This window comes from Prionailurus viverrinus, chromosome E3 (genome assembly GCF_022837055.1).
Source record: "Prionailurus viverrinus isolate Anna chromosome E3, UM_Priviv_1.0, whole genome shotgun sequence".
In the NCBI taxonomy this organism is placed as follows: Eukaryota; Metazoa; Chordata; class Mammalia; order Carnivora; family Felidae; genus Prionailurus; species Prionailurus viverrinus.
Window position 1 is genome coordinate 39,496,078 of NC_062576.1, and position 25,694 is coordinate 39,521,771.

Below are 25,694 nucleotides of genomic sequence, written 5' to 3' on the forward strand. Positions count from 1 at the left end.
AGGTTACGATCTCACCATTTGTGAGTTAGAGCCCCGCAGTCGGGCTCTGGGCTGACAGCTCAGGGCCTGGAGCCTGCTTTGGATTCTGTCTCCCTCTCTCTCTGCCCCTCCCCTGCTCACCCTCTATCTTTCTCTCTCTCAAAAAATGAAAAATAAAAACATTCTAAAAAATTAAAAAGAAAAAAGATTTTTAGTGGAATAACTAATACATAGACTCTAAATTTACACGTAAATAATGCACACGGCCCCTAATTTGATTGTGGCTCCCCCGCTCAAGCGGGACAAAGTGACGGATGGATAGAAGTGGGACGGACGAATGAGGTGCCGGCCGGGGCTGCCCCACCCCAGCCGGCGATCCCCCTACCACAGCACAAAGAGGCCAACAGGGCAGCACGTGGTCTTTATTAATACTTTCAGCCCGCAGGAGACCCCAGGCCAGAAGCCAAGCCCCAGGGTCCGGTCGTCCTCACCCACACCGGGCTGTGGTTCTGAGGCACTCAGGATGGGTGGTGAGGGAAGGGCCTCGGCGCTCAGCATTTTCCAAGAGAACAGTGGCCTGGGAGGAGGCAGGGCCCCGGTGAAGTCTGGACCCCTCCTCACCTCCCAGGCGACTTGAGCCCTCTCGCTCCTCTGGTGTCTAAGATCAGTCACTCAGCACAGACCTACAGGTGACCCGAGAGCCTGCCATCCCTCCCAAGGGCGGGGACAGCCCCAGGGACAGCCCCAGGGCGCCTGGAGGGGCCACAATGGTGGCGCCGGGTGAGTGGCGGACAGGGCCACTGTGATGCCTCTCACCTCCATAGCCATTTCCCAGCAGGCCACTGCCACCTCTCTTCACCTCAGGGCTGCCTAAGGCACAGACAAGCCAGGGCACCAGGTCACCGGAGGACTTCAAAGTCCTCCTGCCCTTCCCGGCTTCAGCCCAGGCCCTGGGATACTGCCACTCACCGAAGGGTCCAGGGCCCAGCTCTGGCCTCGGCTGTCCATATGTGCCTGGGGGGAAGGACAGAAGGTGGGAGCACTGAGTCCCCAGTGGCTTTCACTTGGGGTCTGTCACTTCCCCTTCTTGTTCTAGCATCCAGGTTCATGCTCAGGGTCCCTCGCCCCTCCCCTCTCCTCCAACCCCATCCATTCCTGCCTACCCACCCTGGTCCTGTCCTGTTCCCTCTCTCCAGGGCTGTGGGTGGGCCTGGGCCCAGGGCGCAGCTCCCTAAGCCACCGGGACAACCCCACAATGCTTCTCCACATAGCCCATTACCTGGCTGGCTCCTGACCCCTGGATATGCGCCTCCAGCCCCATATCCAGGCTTCAGGGCAAGCACCCAGGGCTGGACGGAGAGCCAAGAGGAGGCCCTTAGGGTCCCAGCCTGACCTGCAGAAGGAGAGCTGCTGTGGGTACGTGTCCCCACCAGAGCAGGACATCCAGGGCCTCGGAAGCTCCCGCCCGGTTGGTGTGGTCCCCATGGCCCTTGCCGGGGTTCACCCCCAAAGCACTCAGTTCCTACCATTTCCTTCAGGGCCCGGAGCTGCTGCCTTGGGGTAGACTGGCGCTTCTTCCCCGAACCCTGCAAGAGATCCAAGCGATTCCTGCCCAGCCCCTGGATGCCCCTCCCCCCATCGCCTGCACTCTCCCCCAGACTCACCATTCCTAAAGCCATTGGCCCCAGGGAACTCTGGAGGAAGGAGAAGGTCAGAGACAGGAGTAGCCCTTGAATCCAGTGCTCCCCACCCCACCCCAGCACCCCCAGGCACCTGGCTGCAGGTGGGCCTCAGGGAAGACCCCAGCTCCCAGACCATTCCCGTAGCCGAACCCTACAAGACAGAAGTTGGAGAAAGACTGGGTGAGTGGTGGGGGTAGGGGCCCAGGGTGACCAGCTCACGGACAGACAGGAGGCAGCAGACACACAGACTGACTCGGAAGCAACCCAGAGAGGGCCTCACACATTCTCCCCACCCTCAGTCGGCTAACCCTGTGCCACCCCTGGTGTCCCACCTTCCAGAAGCTTCTCCTGACCTCCCTCTGGGCAGCTTCCCTTTCCACCTCAGGACTGTGCCTCAGTCTGCCACTCTGCCCTCACCGGAGACAGGGTGGCACCTGGTTCTGGCCATAATTACGGCCTAGTGCGCAGTAAACGTGTGCCGGCTACATCGGGAAAGAGCCAGATGCAGCAACAGACAGGAGCAAGGAGGGCTTGCCATAAGGAAAGTGGCAGCCTGCACCCAGGGGACCAGGCGCTCACCGACTTTCTGAGGCTTGAGGCCACCACCAAAGCCTGGGGGAGAGGAAATGGGGATAGAGATTGGGGGGGGGGGGGGCGGTGGTCAGCCAAAGTCTCTTGACTCCACTCTTCTCGAGCTAGGGACAGGAGAGGCAGGAAAGGGAAGGGCCTTCTCACCCAGTTCTGTTCCTGCTCCATAGCCGTTCGGGGGCCGGTATCCTGTGGGGAGAACAGAGATCAGCGGAGAGTACCCAGACTTTCCCTAACGCCCTGGGGGTCAAGGACGGACCTTATGGGTTCTCAAGAGGAGGAAGGGATCCTCCCTATCAACAGGAAATGGAATCAGAAGAAATGGGCTTAGAAAGCAGCAAGAGAAACTGAGGGTAAACTCTGGGAGGAACTTCCTTTCCCTAAGGAGCCTGAACAGCTGAGGCAGACTGGGGCACAAGGATGATGGAGTGACCCTGGTGTGGCATGGGGACGGGGGGCACAGGATGATGGAGGAGTGACAGACTCGCACCTGCTTTCTGAGGTTTCATTCCCCACTGGATGGCCGGAGTCGGTGCTAGGAAGAAAGTAGGAAGAAAGCCAAGCGACAGGATTGAGCTGAGGGCAGGGAGGGTCAGGAGTGCTGCAGGCTGCCCTTGGTGCAAGGGCTGGGGGCGGGGCTGCCATACTGGGGGTCCCGTGGGGTCTCAGGGCCAGTTTAGGCTTTCCCTCAGGTGGCTCTCTGCGATAGCCTCAGGCTCAGCTGGAGGACGGGCAGGGGCTTGTGACAGCCCAGCTAGACCCAGCCCTTCCTGGGACCAGGTATCCCCTGCTGCCCCCCAGACCCCGCTCCACACTGACCTGGGAACTTGCCATTCTGCACTGGGGGAGGGGGCTGAGATTTGGGGCCCCAGCCGCCCCCTTTGTCAGAAGGGACCCCCGAAGCGGGAGGCCTGGGGAGCAGCAGTGGAGGGACCCTCCCATTGCAGGGACCTAGATGGGGGGGGAGGGCAGTGAGCCCAAGTTGGCGCCTACCCCAGGCTGCTCTCCTGGCCTCAGCCTGGCCAAGCCACCAGCCCTCAGCGGCTTCCAGGACAGACACAGCTTGGGCGGGAAGGGGGGGGGGGGGCGCGGGCGGGGCACTGGCTAGGCCAGAAGAAGCCCTGTTCCTGCAGTGCTAGGGGGGCAAGGTGACCCACATCTAACACGGCACCTGCTGTTGGCCCACCCAGCCCCTCTGCCTTCCAGCAACATCCCTCCCACCTCCCTCCTGGTGCACATCCCTTCACCCCCAGCCCCACCCCAGGAGCCTCACCTGGCTGGGCCCCCACCCCAATTCCATTGCCATATCCTGGAGAGAAAAAGCAGGGATGTGAGGGGCAGTAATGGTGGGGTGGGGGAGGGTTCTGGAAGCAGGCAGGAGGAGGTGCAGGATAGACATGGGGGGGGGGGTCTCTCACTTGCCTGGCTTCTGAGGTTTCACACCCCCTCCAAGAGCTGCAGGAGAGACAGGAGGCTTGAGACCTCAAGTTTCTTTTTTTTTTTTTTTTCCAACGTTTATTTATTTTTGGGACAGAGAGAGACAGAGCATGAACGGGGGAGGGGCAGAGAGAGAGGGAGACACAGAATCGGAAACAGGCTCCAGGCTCTGAGCCATCAGCCCAGAGCCCGACGCGGGGCTCGAACTCCCGGACCGCGAGATCGTGACCTGGCTGAAGTCGGACGCTTAACCGACTGCGCCACCCAGGCGCCCCCGAGACCTCAAGTTTCTAAGAAGGAGCTCTGTCTCCCCTCTTGAGGCCCCCACTGCACTCACCTGCCAGGAGCTGCAACCCAGGCCCTGGGGCATATCCTGGGAAGAGAAGCAGGCTTGAGGACAGGGGCTGGGGTGCACAGACTTCAGGGCAAGGCCCACGAGGGGCAGGGGTGGGCTCACCTAGCTTCAGAGGACTCATGCCCCTTCCCAGGCCTGGGAAGAGACAGAAGCAGGATGAGGGGACCCCACCCTGCTCCTTCTCTTCTCCAGGACCCAACTCTTGGCCCCACGGGACCCCGTGCCCCGTCCTCCCCTGTCTCCACCCCACCCCCCAGCACCCCAGGGCCTGCCCCTACCTCCCTCACCTGGCTGGGCCCCCTCACCTGGGAAGACTCCGGCTCCCAGCCCATTCCTGTAAACTGGGAGACAGGGTGTGGGTCATGAGGGGGAATGGGGCGGTGGGGGGAGTAGACAGTTTCTGGGGGTAGAGAGGGGTGGGGGCCTGACCCCAGTCCCAATTCTTTCTGGGATCCCCCCCACCTCCGGCGCCAGGCAACTCTCCCAACACCAGCTGGGTGTCTGACGGTGTCTCTCAGCCCAGATGCCAGCAGACGGCATCAGAGCCCACAGGCTAAGGGCTCAGTGCCCCACCCCCCACTTCAGGAACCATCCCCAGTCCAGGGGTCACCTGTGCCTCTGATCCACCGGCTAGAAATCGAGCTCTCTGGATCTGGCTAATTTGCTAGAGCCGCTCACAGAACTCCGAAAAACAATTGACTTCTCAGAGTGCAGGCTCATTAGAAAGGCTAGAACTCAGGACCAGTGCAGGGAAGAAATGCCCAGGGCCTGCGGGAGCGCCCGAGGGGCTTCCGCCCCCTCCGAGCCTTTTGGGTTTTCATGGAAGCTTTGTTACCCGGCCCGGCGGACTAAGTCACCGCCGCCGCCGCCGCCGCCGGAAGAGCCTCTCATTCCCCAGCCCGGCCTCCTCCCCAGAGCTCAAAGGATGGGACCGAAGGTGGGACCCAATCACCGAGTGGGATCCCCTGGCAACCAGCTCCCCAACCCTAGGCGGCTCGTTAACATAACAAAAGAACACCTCCTGCGGCCTTTAGGAAATTACTACGCTTTTAGGAGCTCTGTGCCCGAACCGGAGATCGAATACTTATTTCTTCTCACAAGTCACAGTATCACGGGGCCCGGACCGAGAAAGGCTTTACCTGGCTTCTGGGGCTTCCCGCCTTCACCAACGCCTGAAGAAGAGACGGGACCGGGTGAGCCGCCGACTCCCCGTCTCTGGGCCTCTCCTCCACAACCCTGGCGGCCCCAGCACCCGCTTCCCTACCTGGTCCGTAGCTGATGGGAACCACGGGGCCTGTGTGGACGGGAGAGAGGCTCAGGTATGGAAGGAGGCCAGGGGACGAGCCAGAAACCTGGGGCCTCCTCCTCTGCTACCTCCAGGCGATCGTCTGCTCCGCCCTCTGAGTCTGGCAGGACCCCCAGAACGGGGCTTGGGTGAAGAGATGCGCTGCCCCCCAAGCCCTCCTCTCCTCACCTGCTCTGTAGTCTTTGTGAGCTAGAGGGGTGAGCCGAGGGTGGGGGTTGGGCTGGCTAAGGTGGAGGTCCCCCCAGCTGTTCTGAAATGGTCACCAGCCCTGCCCCTGCAAGGCCCGGAGGGAGGTGTGAGAGGACACCCAGAATTGCACTCCCCAGACCCCACCAGTCTCACCTGGCTGGCCTCCCAGCCCGTTGCCGTTCCTGAATCCTGGGGGGACAGAAGGACACGGGGTGTGAATGGGGGCAGGGGAGCTCAGGGTTTGGGGGAGGTGGAGAGAAACGGGGAGGGGTGAGGCTCACCTGGCTTCTGGACCTTACTGCCCCCCCCTCACTTAGGCCTGGGGAGGCAGAGGCTGATGTGGACCCCACCAGACCTCTCCTCTTGGTCCCCACGCACCCCCAGCTCCTGCTTTTTCTCCCAACCCTCAGGACCCAGACCTGGCTGCCTTCCATGGGTTCCTGTTGTCATAAGTGGGGGGACGGGGGGTGGGGTGGGGGGAAAGGAAAGCTGGATGGGGATGAGGGACAGTGTTTGGAGGGGCTCAGGAGGAGGCAGGCCAGAGCTGGCTAGGGCTGGGAGGCCACCTCTCCCCTCACAGGGGCCTCTGAGGTTTCATGCCCCTCCCAGGCCACAGTTCACCTTTCCATCTCCCCAGCACTTGGAACCCAGCCCCCCCCCCCCCCACCGCCCCCTGTGTAAAGCCTGGCCCCTGGCCCCTGGCCCCTGGGAAGCCCTGCCTCCCAGCCATTCCCAGATCCTAGAGAGGATCCTTAGGGAGTAGGGGGTGCTCTGGCTTCAGGGGGTTCATGGATACAGATAAGACCAGGGCAGGAATCACCTGGCTTCTGGGGCTTCCTGCCCCCACCAAAGCCTGGAGAAGACACAGGAGCAGGTGAGGGACGAGGGAGCCCCCATCTCAAGGCCTCCCCACGGTCCTCCCCACCCCGCTCCTACCTGCTCCATATCCGTTCTGGGTCGCTGGGCCTGTGGGAGAGGAAGGGTGAGTTGGGGGGATTTGGGGCCAGCTGAGGTACAGGTGAAGGTGCCCCCTTCAGAGCCAAGCCAGAAAGCTAGAATCCTGGAGGCTTTCTCTCAGCCCTCCCTCAATTATTTACCAGTCCGGCCTCCGCAAGGCCTGGAGGGGAGAGGACGCCTAGACGCGGGCACCCAGACCCCACCAGTCTCACCTGGCTGGGCTGCCAGCCCGTTGCCGTTCCCGAATCCTGGGGGGCAGATAGGGGCTGTGTGAATGGGGGAGGGGAGCTTAGGTTTGGGGGAGGTGGCGAGAGACAGGCAGGGGCGAGGCTCACCCGGCTTCTGGGGCTCCACACCCCCTCCAAAGCCTGGTGGAGACAGGGAGCAGGTGAGGGTCCAGTCCCCGTCTCTGGGTGTCCCCAGAGCCCTGGGACGCCCCTACCTGGTCCATAGCCGTTTTGAGTTGCAGGGCCTGGTGGAAAACAAGAGGGCTCTGGGTACAGCCTCTCTTCTGAGGCACCCCTGAAGCCTGGCCCCTGTGGCTCTGAATTCACCACCATACCCACCCCGTTGAGTCCCTGACCTGCCCTTGGGGCCCAGCCCCCTGGGGAGCCAGAACGCCACCCCCGCTGCCTGGGTGCCACCTGGTTGGGTTATCACCGCCACCATGTGCGTCAACCAGCCAGGAAGGTAGACTCGGACACTGCTTCCTGTCACCAACCGCAGGCTCAGTGCCAGCTCCTGCCGCCTCAGCCGCTGAGCTGTTTCCACAGCCTGTACCCTCTCTGGTCCCCTCTTGGAGGCCCCAGCTCAAGCACCCACAGGCGTTTCAGTGGGCCCCAGCCAGCGGTCTTCTCCCTGCCAAACCCGCCAGGCGCCTTGGCCTCTCTGTGGCCTTCATGCTCCTTTCCTGTCCTCCCCCAGAGCGACCCAGGCTCTGGAGGGGCCTGTCCCCCACCTGCCCACCCCCGGCGGTCTGCCACACCGGCTGGGGAAGGCGGTGGCCTGGGGGTCTCGTGTGGCTTCTGTGGCTTTACTCCCCCACATCCCCCAGGGCACGGGGAAGACTTGGGGAGCGCTGCCTGGTCCCTCGTCCTCCCTCCGAACTAGGGTCAGGCCCCCGAATCATAACTACGCCTGGCCACCTCAGGGACCCCCACTCTCCTGGAGCTCCGGGCCCTCACCTGGTTGCACTCCGGCTCCTGGGAAGGCGCCGCCTCCCGGCCCATTCCCGTTCCCGAATCCTGGGGAGACAGAGCAAGAGAGAGTAAGAAGGATGTGGACGACTGACAGGGAGACAAGCAGTGCGGCTCACCTGGCTTGTGTGCTCTTCCACCCCCACCAAACCTGGGGAAGAGACTAGCCGATGAGGGACCCAGAAGCCCAGCCAGGCTCCCAGCTTCAACCCCACCCCCTCGCCACCCCTCGTCCAAAGCCATTCTGAGCTGCGAGATCTATTCGGAGCCACATGGGGACATCACCCCAGCAATCTCCCGCCAGCAATCAATTTTCTGCCCCCTCTAGTCCCTGACGTGCCCCAGCTTGGACCAGGCGCCCTCACCTGGCTGGGCTCCAACTCCCATCCCATTCCCATTGCCAAATCCTAGGAAGAAAGAGAGGGGGAGTTAAGGGGAGGCCGGGAGACCCGGCGAAAGGAGATTGGGACATAGGGACAGGGTGCGGCTCACCTGGCTTTTGTGGTTTCACGCCCCCTCCAACTCCTGAGAAAGGGTCAGGGACCAGGTGAAGGAGCCTGGAGCTCCCCTGAACCACCACCCCCCCATATCCTCCTGGCCCCCACCCCTACCTGGTCCCTGAGCCGCAGGGCCTGTGGAGAGAGGGAAGGCAGGGCTGGAGCTGGGCCAGTGTGGCTGCTGAGGGTGGGCTCACCGCCTCCTATGCTGCCCTCACCCAGGACCTCTGTGTCCCTCAACTGTTCTTTGCAGGAAGCATGCCCTGAGAAGGGCCTGGGATTCGGGAAGGCCCTCCCCGAGACCATGGCTCTTGCCACAGGAGTGGCAGCAGCTGCCCAATGAGGGGAACAGCTCCTGAGAGGGAGACACGGTGCCCGAGCTGGGGACATGCAGAGAGGGCTACTCTCCCCTCCCCTGGTTGCTGAGGTTGCATTCCCCCTACCAGGCCTGGGGACAGACCGAGGCTGAGCCGCTCCCCACAACTTTCTCCCCCTCTGGTTCCCTGGTTCCAGTTCTACCCGCACCTCCTGTCCCTCCCGGGGCCCCGTCTCCGTCTCCGGGTGTCCTCACCTGGCTGGGCTCCAAGCCCCGGGAAGGCACCAGCAACCAGTCCATTTCCATATGCTGGGGAGGCAGAGCCAGACGGCATAAGGAGGGGACTGGGCTTCAAAGGGAGCCAGACAGAGAACAAGGTGGACGGAAGGGTGGGCATGGATGGGGGGTGTCTCACCTGGCTTCTGGGGTTTCACACCACCTCCAACACCTGGGGAGAAAGATGTGGCAGGTGAGGGGATCCCAGCGACCCAGCCTCCTCCTGGGGCTCCATAGCTGTGCTGAGCTGTGGGGTGAGGCAGGGGGCTTTTGGGGTCCCAGCTGAGGTGGGGGTGAAGCAAGGGTGCCCTTCTCCCCTCCCCCAGCCAGACATGAGGAACTCTTATGGTCCCCTGCCACCTCCAGTAAGTCACCAGTTCTGCCCTGGGGGAGCCGGGGAGAAGACACTCCTGATGCTGGCCCAGCCTCATCAGCCCCCTGTTGGGCCCATCCCTCTTCTCCCACCGCACCTGGCTGGGCCACCGCACCTGGGAAGGCCCCTGCTGCTAGCCCATTTCCGTTCCCAAACCCTGGGGAGAAAGGGCAGGAGGGGGTCAGGGAGGAATGAGGGAATAATAGGGGGCAGAGATGGGGAGACAGGGTGGGGGGCTCACCTGGCTTCTGGGGTTTCACACCCCCTCCAATGCCTGGGAGGGAGGTGGGAATCAAGTGAGGGTCTCGGATCCCATTTCAGGAGCACCTCTAGAATCCTGGCCCCAGCTCGCCATCACCCTGGGCCCACCTCTACCTGTTCTGTAGCCATTCTGAGCCGCGCGGCCCATCGGGAGAGGGAGGGATGAACTGGGGAGGTTTGGGGTCTACCCAGCGTAGGGGTACGAGGCCCTTAGACCCAGCTGGAAACAGCAAGTCAGAAGGCTCCCGATCTGCCCCCTCAATCCTTAAAAAATCCTGACCCTCCCCTCCAAGGTCTAGGAGGGAGACAGAGAAAACCAATCCCCAGAGCCCACCAGTCTCACCTGGCTGGGCTCCCAGGCCATTCCCGTTCCCAAATCCTGGAGGGACAAATGGAGACAGGGGTGTGAGAGAAAGGTGGGGAGACAGAGCTGGGGCTGGGCAGGGCCCACCTGGCTTCTGAGGTTGAACATCCCCACTGAAGCCAGGGGAGACCCAGGGCACAGGTGAGGGACTCCGGATCCCCTTCCTCAGGGTCACCCAGGACCCCTGCTCCCCGCTGCCGGTCATTCTGAGCAGGCCTGTGGGAACTCAGCTCCGGTCGGTCCATCCCAAAGAGGGTGGACAGGACCGCTGGTGCACAGGAAGGGGGCCTTGGAGCCCACTCCCCTCTTTCCACTCCCGCAGGCCCAGAGGACATGCAGTGAGCCATGCTTGCTCGCCCCGGAGTGGGGCTCAGCGGGGGCAGCACAGGGAAGAAGCAGGGAGAGGAAAGACTGGGGGTGCCCAGGGCAGGTCCACGGGTGAGATGACACCAGAGCCGTCTTGGTGGATTCCGAGGGGGGAGGGGAACGTGTGCAGCAGGAAAAGGAGAGACCTACACCTGCCACAAGGGATCGCTGGTTTGCTTCTCTACCTGGGGGTGGGGGTGGGTGGGGGATGCGTATGTGGGGGGGGGGTCGGGGAGGGGGTCAGCACTGTCCCCACATATTCTGAGGCAGCTGCTTCTCCCAACCCCCAAATCCCATTTGCCCATCTCTCACCTGCTCCCAGGCCACTGGGGGGGCCGTAGCCTGAGTGGAGGAAACAAGAAGTTGAGCCTGGGGGCCGGGAGGGGCCAAGGGCTCGGGTGCCTCACCCTCGTTCAGAGGACACAGCTGCTCCCACCCTGCCCACCCTCTCAGCCAGCTTTACCTGATCTGTAGCCACTGGGGGTCCCTAAGCCTGTGGGTTGAGGAGAAGGAGGCGAACTTAGGAGGGGGCAAAGGTCAACCTGAATGCCGCCTCCGCCACTCTGCAAGAGCGGAACCCCTCTCTGGGCCTCAGTTTCCCCTCTGGTCACAGGAGGGGCAAGGACAGAGCCAGGTGAGTAGCCAGCAGCAGGGTCATGGAGGGAGGGGGCAGATCCCCTGCGCCTCCCACAGGGGTGTGTCGGCCTCTACCCTCCATTCGGACTCTGGAGTGTCTCTGGGATGCCTCCCTTCCCGGAAATCTCATCCTCCTGGCGCCGCACCTCCTAATCTTTCCCTCCTGCAGCTCAGGTGCATCTGGTCTCAGCAGGGATCCCCTTCTCCCACCCTTAAGACCCCACAGGTTCCTGGAGTGAAGACCCTTCTGTGACACTCTGGCCCCCCTCCCCCCGTCCCTGGGCCCCTTTGTCTTCTCCCCCCTGCCCTGCCTCCAGGCCTTTGCCCTGTCTTACTGCCAGGATGTGCTTCCCCTTCCCTGTCACAGCTTGCCCCCTTTGAACACCTAGTTCCAACCCCTCCTCTGGGATGTTCTCATGCCCCATCCCATTCCTGTTCCAAAGGTGTGGGGTGTCTTTGCTCCACACACTTGAGCTGACCATGGACGAGACTGTCTGCTACGAAGACAGGGAGGGACCCTGTGCTCTCTTGGGGCCCACATCAGGATCTTAGAACTAGGTAGGGAACATCTGGGGCTCTCCCCCCAGAGGGCTCCCAGACCCCTGGGGGAGAGACCAGGCCCTCTTCCTTGACCCCAGTGCCAGGAGGGACTGCTTACCTTTCCCTAGGCCTGGAGACAATGGAGGTAGCCCTGGGGAGCAAGGAGGTGCTGACTCCGGGTGGGGACCCCAGAGGTGGAGAGGGAGCAGGACCCAGGCATCCATCCCCTGCCCAGGACAGACTTCACATCCGGACCTCCCTCTCTCCGGAGCCCTAGCAGTGGCCCAGGGCTGTACCTAGGCCCCCCAAACCCAACCTCAGCAACCTCAGCTGCCCGCCTTCCGCCCTCACCGCCTTGCAGGCTTTCAGAAGTCAGGCAGAGCAGGAAAAGCGCCACGGGGAAGGCCCAGGTGCCCATGATGCCGAGTGGGACAGGATGGCACCCACCCTTCGGGCCTTTAAACACCCCTGCTGGGTGGGGTCTCGCCCGGGCCCCCCAGCTGTGCGTGGCAGAGGCTCTGCTGGCAGAACCCAGGGGGCCAGCCCCCACCTCTCTCTGTGGCATGACTCCAACCCCTCGACTTCTCCCCGCCCCACCCCTCATCCATCATGGGTGCTGACAGCCGGGACAGGCCCCCACCTGGCCCCTGGGGCTCCTCCACCCGTCAGGGTTGGGGCCCCGGCGCCAGACCTCGGGGGCTCAGATTCCCTCCCAGCAGCTGGCAAGGGGCAGGCAGGCACCCCAGGCCCAGCCCATATAGAGCCGGAGAGAGGAGGGAAAGCCAGGCCCAGAAATGTGGGGGGGGGGGGGGGGGCAGGCAGGGGAGACTCTGATGAGTTACTGTGATACACAGAGAGCGGGGCGGGGGCGGGGGGCAGAGACCAGAGTGTTCCAGAGGCGTGTGGAAACGCCAACAGTACAGTGGACGACAACAGGCCGCGTGTCCACAGGAAGAGCTTGTCTAGCCCTGGAGGCTCGGGGACCATACCAGGAGGTGGCCCATGGTCTCCCAACAGAGGCTGCACGCACAAGAGCGGGCCCGGCCTCCCTTCTACAGGAGGTGGGGACACCCGGGGAGCCTGTCCAGGGATCCTCACTGTTCCTTGAAAGCCTGGTGGGGGCCCACCCGCTGCAGGAGGCCCTCTCAGCTTCACCCCTTTCTCCTGGCCAGCTCCAGCAGCAATGACTCTACCCCTGGAGGGGTGCTGGCGGGGGTGGGAGGGCACTGCTTAAGGTGGAATGGGGACAGGACCGCAAGAAGGGTGCCAGAGGCCAGTTAGCGCTCTGTTTCTCGGGGGTGGGCCGATGAGCCTGGAGCCCAGGCCTGCGTGAGGACTTGGTGGCGACCCAAGTAGGGGAAGAAGGAGAGGCGGCCCCGGGAAGTGCCAGGAGTGAACCCCACTGAGCTGGCTGGGGACGGCAGTGACTCAGGCCCCCTGGGCCCTAGTCCAGAAGGCCCCACACCCTGTCTGATGGTCTGGCCCCTGCCCAGCCCGCCCCTCCTGGCACCTCTGTCTAAGGATACAGCCAGCCAGGGCGGGGACCTAGAGAGGGGCTACCACGGGGAGTGGGCGACACGGGTCTTCTTGCTGTAAGGCTTCTGAGATCACAACACACACAGGGGCCAGCTCCAGCCATAGTGGACAGCAGGGCTTTTACGAGATACACCCTCACTTGGAGTACCCCCCACCGCCCCCCGCACTGAGATGTGCCTGTACCTCACCTCCCTCTTTGTTCTCCCGCCTGCACATGGCCATGCCCCGGCACCCACTTTCCCACACACACACACACACACACACAGGGCCCCTCTGTTCCCACTGGGTGCCTGCAGCCCAGTACCCCGGCGCAGCACCCCACACGCCCCCCACTCTCCCTACCCGGTACAGAGGCATAGAGCCGTGACCCAGAGTCCTGGGGGCTGGACCTTTTACTGGCTGCCGGGCAGTCTGCAGGGCTCCTTGGGCCCAGTCCTCTATTCTGCCACGCCACACACTGCTGGGCGGGCAGCAGGCCAGGTCACCCCAGACACTGCACCGCTCTCTGTCCTATGCCAGTCTAGGCCCAGGGTGTCTGCTTCAGAGCCCATATAGCTAAGGGCCCCCTACACAGACCCAGACACAAGGCTCTCCCCATAGCGTGCCAGGGAAGCTTGGCCCGGGATGAGGCAGGCACAGACCAGGAGGGGCCGTGCAGGAGGTACAGGCTACTGCCAAAGGGAATGCGGGTACCCACGGCCACTGCCAGGCTGCCTGGGTGCTGGCACGGGCCGGTGGAAAATGCCAGGCAGCCTGGGGCCTCGGGCCAGCTGGAGGCTGCTCAGAGCCAGGGCCGAACCCAGCGGGGCATCCCCTGGCCCCTGCAGTGCTGCCACCCCCACCCCAGCACATCCAGTTCCCTCAGGTCGGGCCAGGCTGGCCTGAGAGCACAAGGACCACTTGGGGACCGAGAGAGCCCCTGATGGAGCCCGGGCCTCGCGTACCCTTCGCTCCCAAGTGTGAGGGGACATGGTGGTCCAGCTTCCAAGCGGAGGAGCGACTTCTAGGGCCCAGGGCAAGGTGACAGCTGGGTGTTGAGAGTGCAAGGCAGAGGTCCAGGAAGTGTGTCGCCTAAAATGGTAAAGCCTGTCGATAGACTCGCAGCCAGCTGCTCAAAGCGGCACCTGCCGGGGTAGGAATTTGTGGAGGACAGCTGGAGGGGAGGGCGGGCGCCTTCTGAACCTGCACCTGTGCTGAAGTCCCCTCAGGTCATCCTCTTGGCCGTGCACCTGACAGCCCTTTAGCCTGGATCCCTGCGTTGGCTGCCCCCAGGGCACTGCCCGGCACCTCTAGGCACTTGCCCGGTGCAAAGCTGACCTCTGTGAACTCCCTCTCCACTCACCTGCCAGTCTATTAAAGCCTATGCCAGCGTGAAGTCGGGCAAACACACAGAAGCGTGCAGAGGACAGAAATGTATGATATAACAAATACCCACAAAACAAACAGCTACTGGGGCGCTTAAGTGGCTTAGTGGGTCGCGTGTCGGAATCTCGATTTTGGCTCATGATCTCACGGCTTGTGGGAAGGAGCCCCTGCGTCAGGGTCTGCGGTGACAGTGTGGACCCTGCTTGGGATTCTCTCTTTTCCCCTGCTAATGCTCTCTCTCTCGAAATAAATAAATAAACTTAAACAAAATTCAGCTAGTGCTGCTGGCACAAAGATCAAGAAACAGAACGTAGCCAGCTCCTCAGAAGCACCCCTCACAATCTCTTCGTTAGGGTAGCCACATTTGCACTTGGGGCTGTCATTTCCCGCTTCTCTTAAGTCACGGTATTCCTGTTCTGTGCCCCATCCCTGCGGGGGCTTCCTAGGTGAGGGGTGACTCTTCCCTGCAAGTCTGGGTGACGGTGCTGTTGTGGCGATGGGACACACGGGGGCGCAGGGTTCAAGCCGGCTCTTACCTGTGTGTGGGTGGGACGCCTGGAATCCAGCGCCTGGGAAGTGGGGTGGGGGGCTTCCTTGTAACGGAGCCCCAGCCAGTTTCTTTGGTCTGGGAACTTGTGGTCCCCGGGCGGGTGTGGGGGCCCGATCTCTCTCTACCAGGAACTTCCTTGTGGCCCAGGCAGCTGCTGTGAAGCCTGTAAAATACTATACAGTTGGCAAAATACTACTGTTATTATGAAACAGCTCCTACTGTATGCTTGCTCAGCCTTGTAACTCAAGGCAGTTCACGTTCATTTTCTTTTTTTTTTTTTTTTAAGTTTATTTTTGAGAGAGAGTGAGCAGAGAAGGGGCAGAGAGACAGAATCCCAAGCAAGGTCCATACCATCAGCCAGGAGCCAGATAGAGGGCTCAAACTCACCAACCGTGAGATCATGACCTGAGCCAGAATCCACTCTGCACTGATTGAGCCACCCAGGTGCCCCTCACATTCATTTTCTTATTTAGTGCTCTTGCCCTAGGAGGTAGGAACTAATCTCTCCGCAGGGAAACATCCAGAGACATAAAGCAACTTGCTTATGATGGCACAGCTTTTGAGTGGCAGAGCAGGGTAGAGCCCTCCTTTTCCTTACTTCACCGCCCACGCTCTTAGCGACTATCTGTACTTAACTTCATATTATAGTCCTTCCACACAGTGAAATATCCATTGGAAGTATATTTTCGAATTTAAAGAAATATTTATTTTTAGGTCATTGCATATTAGGCTTTCAAGACTGGGCAGCTGGAAGAGGCCCTGGGACCCAGACTCCTGCAGGAGGGGCTGGCAGCTGGAGGGGGGCCTGCCTGCTTCCCCAGGCCTCCTGGGGACAAGCTTGGGGCCTTTAACAAGGATCCAGACTGAGTCACTGGGGCTGTGGCTGCCAGAGATGCAAATTCAAGGGGAGGGTGGGCGGAGGTGGGTGGGGATGCGGCCCCTAGAGACGCTCTAGGTCCAAGGACCTAATCCGGGGGAATAGGCCCTCCTTTGCTGGGCCACACACTGGAGCGTTCGCTGAAGGCACCACAACGGGCTGGGAACTCTAACCTGTTAGAAAACTGGGGGGGGGGGGGGGGGGGGACGGGTGGTCAACAAGTAAACCAATAACTAGAGGAGAGAATTTCAGATAGAAGTTAAGTGTAATAATAAGGAAACCAGGTGGGAAAGGAGATGCGACGCGCTGAGGAGCGTTCTTGAGAGGGTGGCCCGGAAGTGTGACTCCTCCCCCCGCCCCCACTGTTAAACGGATAAAAGGTCCCCTCCGTGAAGGCGCACCCCCGAGCCGCGCCAGTGTTAGGGACCAGCGCTTGCTCCGCCGGGGCTCCCTGCTAAGAACTCCAAGGGGATCCCTCCCATGTGAACCTCTAGCTCGGTGCGGGAAGCTTCATCAGCTCAGTTTTTGCAGGTGGCTGATCCGAAGCTCAGAAAGGCCCCGTGGGTCCCCAAGGTCGTTCGGCCAGGAAGGGGCGGAGGTAGGGTGGAGTTGAGCTCAAATCTCAAATCCAAAGAATACTTCGGGCTGCCTCGGAGGTGGCCGAGGCCGGCCTGGTGGGCTTCCCGGGGGGTGGGGACAATGTCCGCCCTCCCGGTGCGGTGCACGACACGCAGGAAGGAGCCAGCGAGCCCAGGGCACCCCACGCGGCTGGGACCCGCAGAGCGCAGGCACTTCCCGTCCCGTCCGGAGTGACCCCCTCCTGAGGCGCCTCTGAGGCCAACTGCAAAGACCGCCTCTTTTATAATATAGAAAAGTAAGCCAGCTCAGTGACGGCCGTGGGTGCAGGACTGGGGTCTGGAGCTGTGTCCCCAGCCCGGGACCCGAACGGGACAACTCCACGCCCCAGCACACACCACGCGCCACGCCGCATCAGCGAGATTGCACCGCGTCGCAGCCTCCGCCCTTGTTAGCGCCGTGACGTCGCGCCTGCGCAATGAGAGGGCACGACCTGAGGTGCCGGAGAGGGCACGGGGACGCGCACGCCGGGACGTCGGGGGCGGAGCCTCTGAGCCTGGGAGCCTCTGATGGGCTGCATCGGGGAGGGGCGGGGTAAGAGGCGTTCCTGGGCGGGGCCTCGAGGCCGGTTTGGAATTTTTGGCGCGAGCCGGCTCTGCGCGCGTTCACGGGCCGTTCCCCTCCGAGAGTCCTCCCGCCGGGCGTGGGAAGCCGTCGACTGCAGACCCCCGACCGCCTGACTGCGCCGGGGGCTTCCGCGGCCTCTGCCGATCCGGAATCTGGGACCTCTCTGGGCCGCGCCCCGCCCACCCGTCAAGGTGAGCCCAGACTGGGTCCTGCGGGCCGTCGGCCGGCACTTCCTCCCGGCAGCCCCTGCCCCCTGACAGCCCCTGCCGCGGTCAGCCTCACCCGCTCCCGGTCCCAGCCCCCAGCCTCAACCCCACCGACGGCCCCGCCCCGTCCCGCCGGGTCGGGCCCTGCCCGCGGCGGCCCCACCCACTGCCCCCGCGGTTCCTGGTGACTGCCACCGCCCTCCCGGCCTTCCTCGGTGACTACGCCCTCCCCCCCCATACCGGTCCCTCCCCGGGAAAAGCCCTACCCACCTTTCATCTGCAGCCCCTCCCCCGAGGCAGCCGACCTATTCAGCTGTTCGCCAGGCTTTGCCCACGGCCACGGAGGTGAATCGGCTGTGGCCCTGTCCCGGAGGAACTCACAGTCTAGCGCGGCAGACGGTGGTCAGCGATGTGTCCGGCCCAGTGAGCGGGTGAGGCCCCCGAAAGGTCCAGAGGCCACCCAGGCCTGGCCTGGTCAGGGCCACCCAGGATTCTCCCTCCCCTGTCCCATCATCCCCAAAGCTGTGTGGCCAGGCCGGTGGTGCTAGAATGAAATGACATTGGGGTCGCCCGAGAACTGGTTTAAGATGCTCCAGGTGTCTGGAGTGGCGCCTGGGTGTCTCAGTCAATTAAGTGTGTGCCTTTGACTCAACTCACGTCATGATCTCACAGTTCGTGGGTTCGAGTCACCTGTCAGGCTGTGTGTTGCCAGCTGGGAACCTGGAGCTGCTTCGGATTGTGTGTCTCCCTCTCTGCTCCTGCCCTGTTCGTGCTGCTCTGTCTCTCTTTCTCCAAATAATAAACATATTTTTTAATGTTTATTTCGGGGACAGAAGATCTGAAGCGGGCTCTGCGCTGACAGCACAGAGCCTACGTGGGGGCTTGAACTCGTGAACCATGAGGTCATGATCTGAACTGAAGTCAGACCCTTAACGGGCTGAGCCACCCCAGTGCCCCTCCATTAATTTTTTTTTTTTTTTTAATAAAATTTAAAGAATGCAGGTGCCTGGCGTCTCCAAATATGCTAGGACTGGGCCTGGAGGCTGTACTTCTAACCAGCAGGGGGTGCTGACACCCTGGTTCTGCACTTTGAGAAACCCTGAGATGGGAATCCTGAGGTGAATACGGGCGGAGGAAGGGTCCCCAGGGGATGTCGGATGGGGGTCCCTCCCCTACCCCTCACTGCCCCAGCGACAGACTCCAGAGGACCGCTCCCCTCAGGTGTCTGTTCCCGATTCACTCCCTGCTTCTTTTGATACACTGTGGCTTCCTCTCAAAATTGGGCTCCTCCTCTCTTGTTTTCTTGTTTTTGTTTCTATAATATTATGGCAACACACAGCCCTCTCTCTCCCGACACACACCCTCAGGACCACCGCACTTTGGGTGTGTTCTTTGAATTACTGCTCAGAGCATTATTATATTTTACTTATCATGTAACAGTTAGCATTTATTGGGGGATTTGGTTTTCTCAAAATTTCTTTAAAAGTTAATTTTGAGAGAGAGCACGTTCGAATGGGGGCGGGCAGAGAGAGGGAGAGAGAGAGAATCCCAAGCAAGCTCTGCACGGTCAGTGCCAAGTCCAATGCGGGGCTCAGCTCAAACCCACAGACCATAAGATCATGACCTGAGCTGACACCAAGCAAGAGTCAGAGGCTTAAGCGACTGAGCCACCCAGGCGCCCTATTTAGGTCACCTTTAATTTCTTTAAGCGGCTGAAGGAAGAGTGGATGGAAAGCAAGTATATATGCATAACGTTGGCTACAGCGACCCTCTTATTTGTCACTTCTGGTTCTCTTCATTTGTTCCTGCGACTGGAGTTACCATCTGGTGTCACTTTCCAGTCCAGTGTAATTTTGTTCCCACCCACCTCTTTTGGGCTCTTATTTATAAGTGTGTTAGGTCTATACGTTCAGTGCCCAGTATACAATTGCATGCTATCGTCCACTTACTTTCTATATCGGCTAAGAGAGGAGATACGTATTTAACCGTCTTTTGTATGACACACCAGCGCTTTGCTTCTTCGTGTCGATTCAGATTACTGTTAGGGATCACGTGCTTTTGGTCTTGAGAACTTCCCTTAGTTTTTCTTACAAAGCAGGTCTGCTAGCAGTGAATTCTTTCTGTTTTTACCTGGGAAATGTCTTTATTTTGCCTTTAGTTTTGGAAGATAGTTTTGTTGGACATGGGGTTCTTGGTTGACAGATGTTTCCCCCAACACTTTGAATAGGCCACCCGCTACCTCCTGGCCTTCGTTGTTTCTGCTGAGAAGTCGGCAGTTAATCTTAGGGGAGGTTGTAAGCGATGAGGCCTTTCTCTCTTACCGCTTTCAAGACTGCGTCCTTGGTTTTGGTTTTCAGCATTTTAAAACGGTGTGTCTGTGTGTGGGCCTCTCCATTCGTCCTCCCTGATGCTCCTGGAGCTCCTTGGCAGTGTTCATGTGTTTTTCTTAGGGCGGAGAGGTTTTTTTGTGAATCACATTGGGGCAGTTTTCATCTATGATGTCTTAGCATATTTTTCTTGTTCCTCCCCTTCTTTCCTCTGCTGCACCTTGTACATACGTTGGTGCACCCAGTGGTGTCCTGCGTTTCCCCGAGGCTCGGTTCCCTTTTCTTCGTTCTTTTTCCTCTCTGTTCTTCAGACTGCAGAATCTCTCTTGATCTGTCTCCAGGTTCACGAATCATTCTGCCATTTCAAATGTGCTGTTGAACCCCTCTGATGAATCTTCTCATTTTAGTTCTTGCACCTTTCAACTCCACAACTTCCCTTTGGTTCTTTCGATAATTTCTATCTCAGTATCACCGTTCTTCATTTGCTGAAATGTGGTCATCACGCTTCACTTACTCTTTTCAGCGTGGCTTCCTTTAGTCCTTGGAACATATTTATAGTGAGTACTGCGACGTCTTTGTTAAATCTCACATCCGGTCCCTCTCAGGTACTTCCTTTTGTCTGGTTTTCTCCTGTGTGGGGGTCACATTTTCCTATGGCTGTGGATATCTTGTAATTTTTTTTTTTTTTTTTTTTTTTTTGGAAACTGGACATTTTAGACCACGTTATAGCAACTGGCCTTACTGGCTTCTTCCCCGCCTGGAGGATTATGACTCATTTGCTTGTTTATTTTTTAGCGACTGGCTGGGCCACTGTCGCGATGTCTCTTTCCCCTGCAGCGTGAAGCCTGGGATGCCACTCCTCAGAGGGCCCAGCCTTGGGCACATGCATGGTCACCTTTGAGTGACGGTGGTTGTACGGGCCTCTCTTTGTCCATCCCCGTCCTTAGCTGCTGGGCTCCACCCATTGTGGGGCTGACCGTTCTGTTGTTTTTCTCAGTGCCTAGGGCATTGATTGCTCCGCAGGCTGGTCTAATTAATTTGGGGTTCCTTTGACAAGGTAGCTTTTGAATTCAGTGTTTGAGGTTTGTTTTGACCCCAGTAAGGCTCTTGTCCCCAGTTCTGTCTGGGAGAGTAGCCGGGCTGTGGGGCACTTGTTGCACTAATGGAGGTACCAAGCTTCCTCCTATTTGCTTACCATCAAAACCTCCAGAGTCTTTGAGGTCTTTAGGCTTGAACTTCCCACACATCGTTTCAAATAGCGCGCGCGCGCGCGCGTGTGTGTGTGTGTGTGTGTGTGTGTGTGTGTGTGTATTTTTCAGGGAGAGCTTCAGAATTTCTCTTTGGTTGCCTGCTTGTCTGTAGACTGAATCCCTGGGCCAGAGCTCGGGAGCTAAGGGCAGCGACACAGGTGCCTGTCTGAGTGACACTGCTGCCTCAGGGTGGGAACAGTAGCCTCAGGCCTTCTCGGCTTGCCTTTCCCGGTGGGGGACCTCCTGCTGGGGTTTGAGTGGCTGGGCCCCAGTGTCCCCAGCCCTCCTGCCAGAGAGGGCTTTTGCCCCGCGCTGCGCTCACCTGGAACTTGGGCCTCCCTCCGTGGCTGCAGGTGGTGGAGGTCTACTGAGTGAGTGTTGGCCCCACAGCTGGGAGAACGAAGACAGGAGAGAAGCTTGGATTTCAGATCTTTGTTTTCACTTTTGAATTAGAGATAAGGGAGGGTGGGCCTGCATTAGTATTTCCACCTTACGATTTTGGAAGAGGGTGCGTATCCTAAGGCCAAACAGCTGGTTGTGATGAGGCAGGGGTCCCTGGCTCCAGAACCCTTCTCAGCCAACCTGTGCTGGACTGCGCAGTCTCCAGGACATGGCCTTGGGGTTTGTGGTTTATGCTTCTCTGGCCTCCCAGGTACAGATGACTGCATGCAGGCCTATGTATTCTTGTCCTCTGCCTCTCCCTGCAGGTGCTCGTCCCTGTGGCCTCCATGTTTAAAGCGGAACGTGTGTGCAGAGTGGACGCACCTCTCTTCCGGAGCCTCTTTGGGGCCGCAAGACCAGGCACTGTTTGAGCGGACACACTGCTCTGTCCTGTGCACCGCAGGGCCTCCTGTGCTGGCCATGCCTGTGCCCACAGAGGGCGCCCCTCCGCCCCTGAGTGGCACCCCCGTTCCAGTCCCAGCCTACTTCCGCCACGCAGAACCTGGCTTCTCCCTCAAGAGGCCTGGAGGGCTTAGTCGCAGCCTCCCGCCCCGGCCCCCTGCCAAGGGCAGCGTCCCCATCAGCCGCCTCTTCCCTCCTCGGACCCCGGGCTGGCACCAGCCCCAGCCCCGGAGGGTGACATTCCAAGGCAAAGCCTCTGAGACCCTTCAGAGCCCCTCCTATGACCCGAGCCGGCCAGAGTCCTTCTTCCAACAGAGTTTCCAGAGGCTTGGCCGCTTGGGCCACGGCTCCTATGGAGAGGTCTTCAAGGTGAGTGGGGTGACAGTTCCTCAGGCCTGCTACTGCCACTCCCCCCCCCCCCCCCTCCCGCCTGGAGGGGACGGTGTCCTGGGCAGCCCACTCTCCTTTTCTCCCCTGAGAGCCTGCTTCTCCTGGGCTGATTTGGCTGCTTTCTCCTTCCCCCTACTTAGGCCCTCCACGCCCCTCAGTAACACTCCCCCTTGTGCAGAGCCTGGCACGCCTCACAGTGGCTCCTGGTTGCCTCTTTCTCCTGCCCCAGGGCAGCCTCCTCTGCGTGGCGCACACCCCACGCCCCATCACCTCTCAGGCCAGCGGGTGCTCCTGCTACACCCTTCATACCAGCTTTTTATTTCTCCTTAAAACATATTTCCCCTTTATATTTCCTTTACAATGGTAATCTTCCTTTCGGAAGTACTACCTGGAGACAATTTTGTTGTTAAAAAGCACAAGTAACGTGGCCCCTAGACTGGTTCTTCCTGGAAGAAACCACTGTGCTTCTCGGGTGGGTGTCCTTCCTTCCAGATCTTTTTCTCTACGTCTCCACAGAGTTGACCAGATACGGACAGACTCTTTTTGTACTCTGCACAGTGGGTCGTGCTGGCCACGTGTTCGTGTAGCCAGATTTTTCCATGTAGCCTCGTGCCCCGAGGCCCTTTTGGGTCAATGCGTAGAGCTCTCAGAGTGGCCCGTCCAGCTTTGCTGCTGCACACGTGGGCTCTGAGGCGGATGCCGTGCTCCACCTTCCATGTGTGTGAAATCCTAACAGGGTCTGCCAGACCGGCCTCCTGTCCCACTCGTGGGTGCCACCTCCCTTCCAGGTGCGCTCTAAGGAAGACGGCCGGCTCTATGCAGTGAAGCGCTCTATGTCGCCCTTCCGGGGCCCTAAGGACCGGGCCCGCAAGCTGGCCGAGGTCGGTGGCCACGAGAAGGTGGGGCAACACCCGCGCTGTGTGCGGCTGGAGCAAGCCTGGGAGGAGGGCGGCATCCTGTACCTGCAGACGGAGCTGTGTGGGCCCAGCCTGCAACAGCACTGCGAGGCCTGGGGCACCGGCCTGCCCGAGGCCCAGGTCTGGGGCTACCTGCGGGATACCCTGCTTGCCCTGGCTCACCTGCACGGCCAAGGCCTGGTCCACCTTGACGTCAAGCCCGCCAACATCTTCCTGGGGCCCCGGGGCCGCTGCAAGCTGGGTGACTTTGGGCTGCTGGTAGAGCTGGGTGCATCTGGAACTGGTGAGGCCCAGGAGGGAGACCCCCGCTACATGGCCCCTGAGCTGCTACAGGGCTCCTACGGGACAGCAGCGGACGTGTTCAGGTGAGGGCCGGGAGGCGGGAGGCTCTTGGTGGGGTTGGGGGGCGGGGGATGTGCAGTCGGCAGAGGGAGGGAAACGCCACCCTAGCCCCAAGTCAGCAAGACTCGGCCTCGGGCCGGGACGTCCTGCCCGGAGGGGGTGGAGGCCCGTCCTGCACTTGAGGGGTTCTGCAGAGACAGACTCTGGGCAGCGGACCCTCTGGCCACCCTACATGGATCCCCCGTTTCCTCACCTCCCCCCCACAGCAGGGACAATTGCTCCATTTACAGGGGACGGACACAGTGGGGCCGAAGGACTGGCACAGAGTCCACTTAGCAAGTGGGGAAGCTAGGGCTGGCCCGGGCAGTGGGTTCCGTCGTCCAGGCGGGTGACCGCCGCTCTGCCTCTAACGGCCGTATCCAGCCTTGGCAGCAGAACGATGGTAGTGACGTCAGCACCCGCAGTGCCTGTCCAGTGACGGGTGCCAGGAGGACTCACCAGGTGGTGAGGGGGCTCCGTGATATGGGCCTTTTTGGGCCCCCCAGCCCCTCCCTCCCCACTTCCCCGGCTCGTGGTGGAAGACAGCAGCCCTTCTCCACCCTCTTCTTGGGCAGCCTGGAGCTCTGGGGTCTGGGCCCCAGGGCCAACCCTGCCCCTCTTCTGTCACTGCCCCCACCCTTCCCAGTCTGGGCCTCACCATCCTGGAAGTGGCATGCAACATGGAGCTGCCCCATGGCGGGGAGGGCTGGCAGCAGCTGCGCCAGGGCTATCTGCCCCCGGAGTTCACTGCTGGTAAGTGGAGGGCAAGGATGGGAAGGAATGTGCGGCCCCAGGGAGGCCGGGCTCACGTCTGGGGCCCCTGGGCTCAGAGCTGTCACCCCTGACACGGCCCCGCCCTGTGCACAGGCCTGTCTTCTGAGCTGCGTTCTGTCCTCACCATGATGCTGGAGCCTGACCCCAAGCTGCGGGCCACAGCCGAGTCCCTGCTGGCCCTGCCCATGCTCAGGCAGCCTCAGCCTTGGAACGTTCTGTGGTATATGGCCGCCGAGGCCCTCAGTCGAGGGTGGGCCCTGTGGCAGGTAAGGTGGGTGACCGTGACAGGGTGCCCAGCCGCGCTCCCCGGCCCCAGGGCCTGCCCTGCTTCCCTTGTCCCTGTCCCCTCAGGCCCTGCTTGCCCTGCTGTGCTGGCTCTGGCACGGGCTGGCTCACCCCGCCAGATGGCTGCAGCCCCAGAGCCCACCAGCCACCCCGCCCGGCTCGCCACCCTGCAGCCTCCTCCTGGACAGCAGCGTCTCCAGCAACTGGGATGATGACAGCATAGGGTGGGTGAGAGCTGAGGACGCCGGGGGTGGGGGAAAGGGGCAGTCAGCATGGCCAGGCCGCAGCCCCGTGAGGATTCGTGGTGAACAGGACCCCTCCCCCAAGCCTGCCCCCCGACCCCCCCCCCCGTCCCCCGCCATCATACCCTGGGAAGGGAGCCAAGGCCAGTGGGGGTGTGGCCTGGCCCAGCTTGAATGCGGCGGTCTCCTCCAAGCTCAGTGCAGGGACCACGCAGAGCAGAGCAGAACCGGCAACCTCACGCCTGGGGCGCTGCCTCACGAGGGAGCAGCGCGAGGGCCACGGCCGCCGCCACGGTAGGGCTGCAGTGCCCACAGGTGAGGTGCTGTCCGTCCTCTCCGGGAACACAGTCCCCAGAGCCTGGGGAGCCCGAGCCCAGGGAAATTCCTTGGTCCTAGGTACCTGCCGGCCAAGTGAGAGGCTGTAATTAAGAAACCGCTTGGGGCACAGTCCTCAGGAGGAATCACGCCATTAACCCCTTTTTAAGGAAATGTCACCCATCGCCATGGGGACGCTTTATAGCAGACACGAGGTACCAGATAGGCTTCCTTTGTCAGAAGTTCATTTGTCAGCCAGCTGTCAAAACCCACATGTTCTAAAAAGGAACAGAGGTGGCCTTTGAGCGGTCAGATGGCCTTTAAAAGTTGTGAAAGTGCTTTTTTCAAAGGGCACCATGCTCTCACTGCTCCCGACTGGGGCCCCTGCCCATGTCAGGAGCCTGGGGTCTGCACAGGGCAAGGGTTGACCTTGCTGTGGCCCCCTCCCCATGCACTCCCCACCCCCGACACCTTACTTGTCTGGCCCACCTGTGCAGGCTCTCGCTCTCTCCAGAGGCTGTCCTGGCCAGGGCTGTCGGGAACACCTCCACCCCCCGCAGTGGCTCCCCGGCCCCCCGGAGCAGGTACACACTGAGGTGAGCAGGCCCAGAGTCCAGCGGGTGGGAGGTGGTGGCTTTCAGATCCTGAGTGTCATTTGTCTCTCTTCCCCCCACCCCAGGGAGGCCCTGGACCTAAGTGACATTGACTCTGAGCCCCCTCGGGGCTCCTTCCCCTCCTTTGAACCTCGGAACCTCCTCAGCCTGTTTGAGGACTCACTGGGCCCAGCGTGAGTCCACAGGCCAGCCTTGGTGTTTTTAACCTTTTAGCCACCACCCCCTCCCCATTCCTCCTGGAGGCTGGGGTCCCTCTGGCAACTCCAGGGGTTCCTTCTGCCTGCCATGTCTAATAAAAGGT

At 60.8% G+C, this 25,694-nt stretch overlaps 2 protein-coding genes across 12 annotated transcripts; one reads left to right on the forward strand and one right to left on the reverse strand.

Annotated features, from left to right (window-relative positions):
* Nucleotides 1-397: 397 nt before the first annotated feature.
* On the reverse strand, nt 398-17,293 carry GREP1 (glycine rich extracellular protein 1). Its single transcript, XM_047837716.1, has 39 exons — nt 17,132-17,293; nt 14,756-14,890; nt 13,799-13,925; nt 10,606-10,635; nt 10,455-10,484; nt 9,756-9,791; nt 9,393-9,425; nt 9,249-9,308; nt 8,918-8,950; nt 8,758-8,811; nt 8,301-8,321; nt 8,182-8,214; nt 8,055-8,096; nt 7,678-7,737; nt 6,936-6,965; nt 6,829-6,861; nt 6,706-6,741; nt 6,473-6,502; nt 6,357-6,389; nt 5,690-5,725; nt 5,516-5,536; nt 5,306-5,335; nt 5,181-5,213; nt 4,347-4,382; nt 4,144-4,176; nt 4,024-4,059; nt 3,672-3,704; nt 3,523-3,558; nt 3,069-3,200; nt 2,740-2,784; nt 2,397-2,438; nt 2,241-2,273; nt 1,753-1,812; nt 1,644-1,673; nt 1,506-1,565; nt 1,259-1,372; nt 949-993; nt 796-849; nt 398-556 (listed from the first exon to the last, which is right to left on the reverse strand). Exons 1-39 carry the CDS (start codon nt 17,291-17,293, stop codon nt 531-533), a joined length of 1,953 nt encoding a protein of 650 aa, XP_047693672.1. The 3' UTR covers nt 398-530.
* PKMYT1 (protein kinase, membrane associated tyrosine/threonine 1) lies at nt 16,833-25,597 on the forward strand. Of its 11 annotated transcripts, none has more exons than XM_047838677.1 (11): nt 16,911-17,040; nt 17,380-17,486; nt 18,051-18,173; nt 21,340-21,844; nt 22,654-23,147; nt 23,810-23,916; nt 24,031-24,203; nt 24,289-24,446; nt 24,659-24,779; nt 25,277-25,375; nt 25,459-25,597. In XM_047838677.1, the coding sequence occupies exons 3-11, from the start codon at nt 18,052-18,054 to the stop codon at nt 25,477-25,479; spliced, it is 1,800 nt and encodes a 599-aa protein (XP_047694633.1). In that variant the 5' UTR covers nt 16,911-17,040; nt 17,380-17,486; nt 18,051; the 3' UTR covers nt 25,480-25,597. The 11 variants fall into 11 exon arrangements, with proteins under 11 accessions (XP_047694641.1, XP_047694639.1, XP_047694640.1 ...); XM_047838680.1 differs by having other exon boundaries at nt 24,664-24,779; XM_047838678.1 differs by having other exon boundaries at nt 25,277-25,363; nt 25,459-25,590.
* The last annotated feature ends 97 nt before the right edge of the window (nt 25,598-25,694 follow it).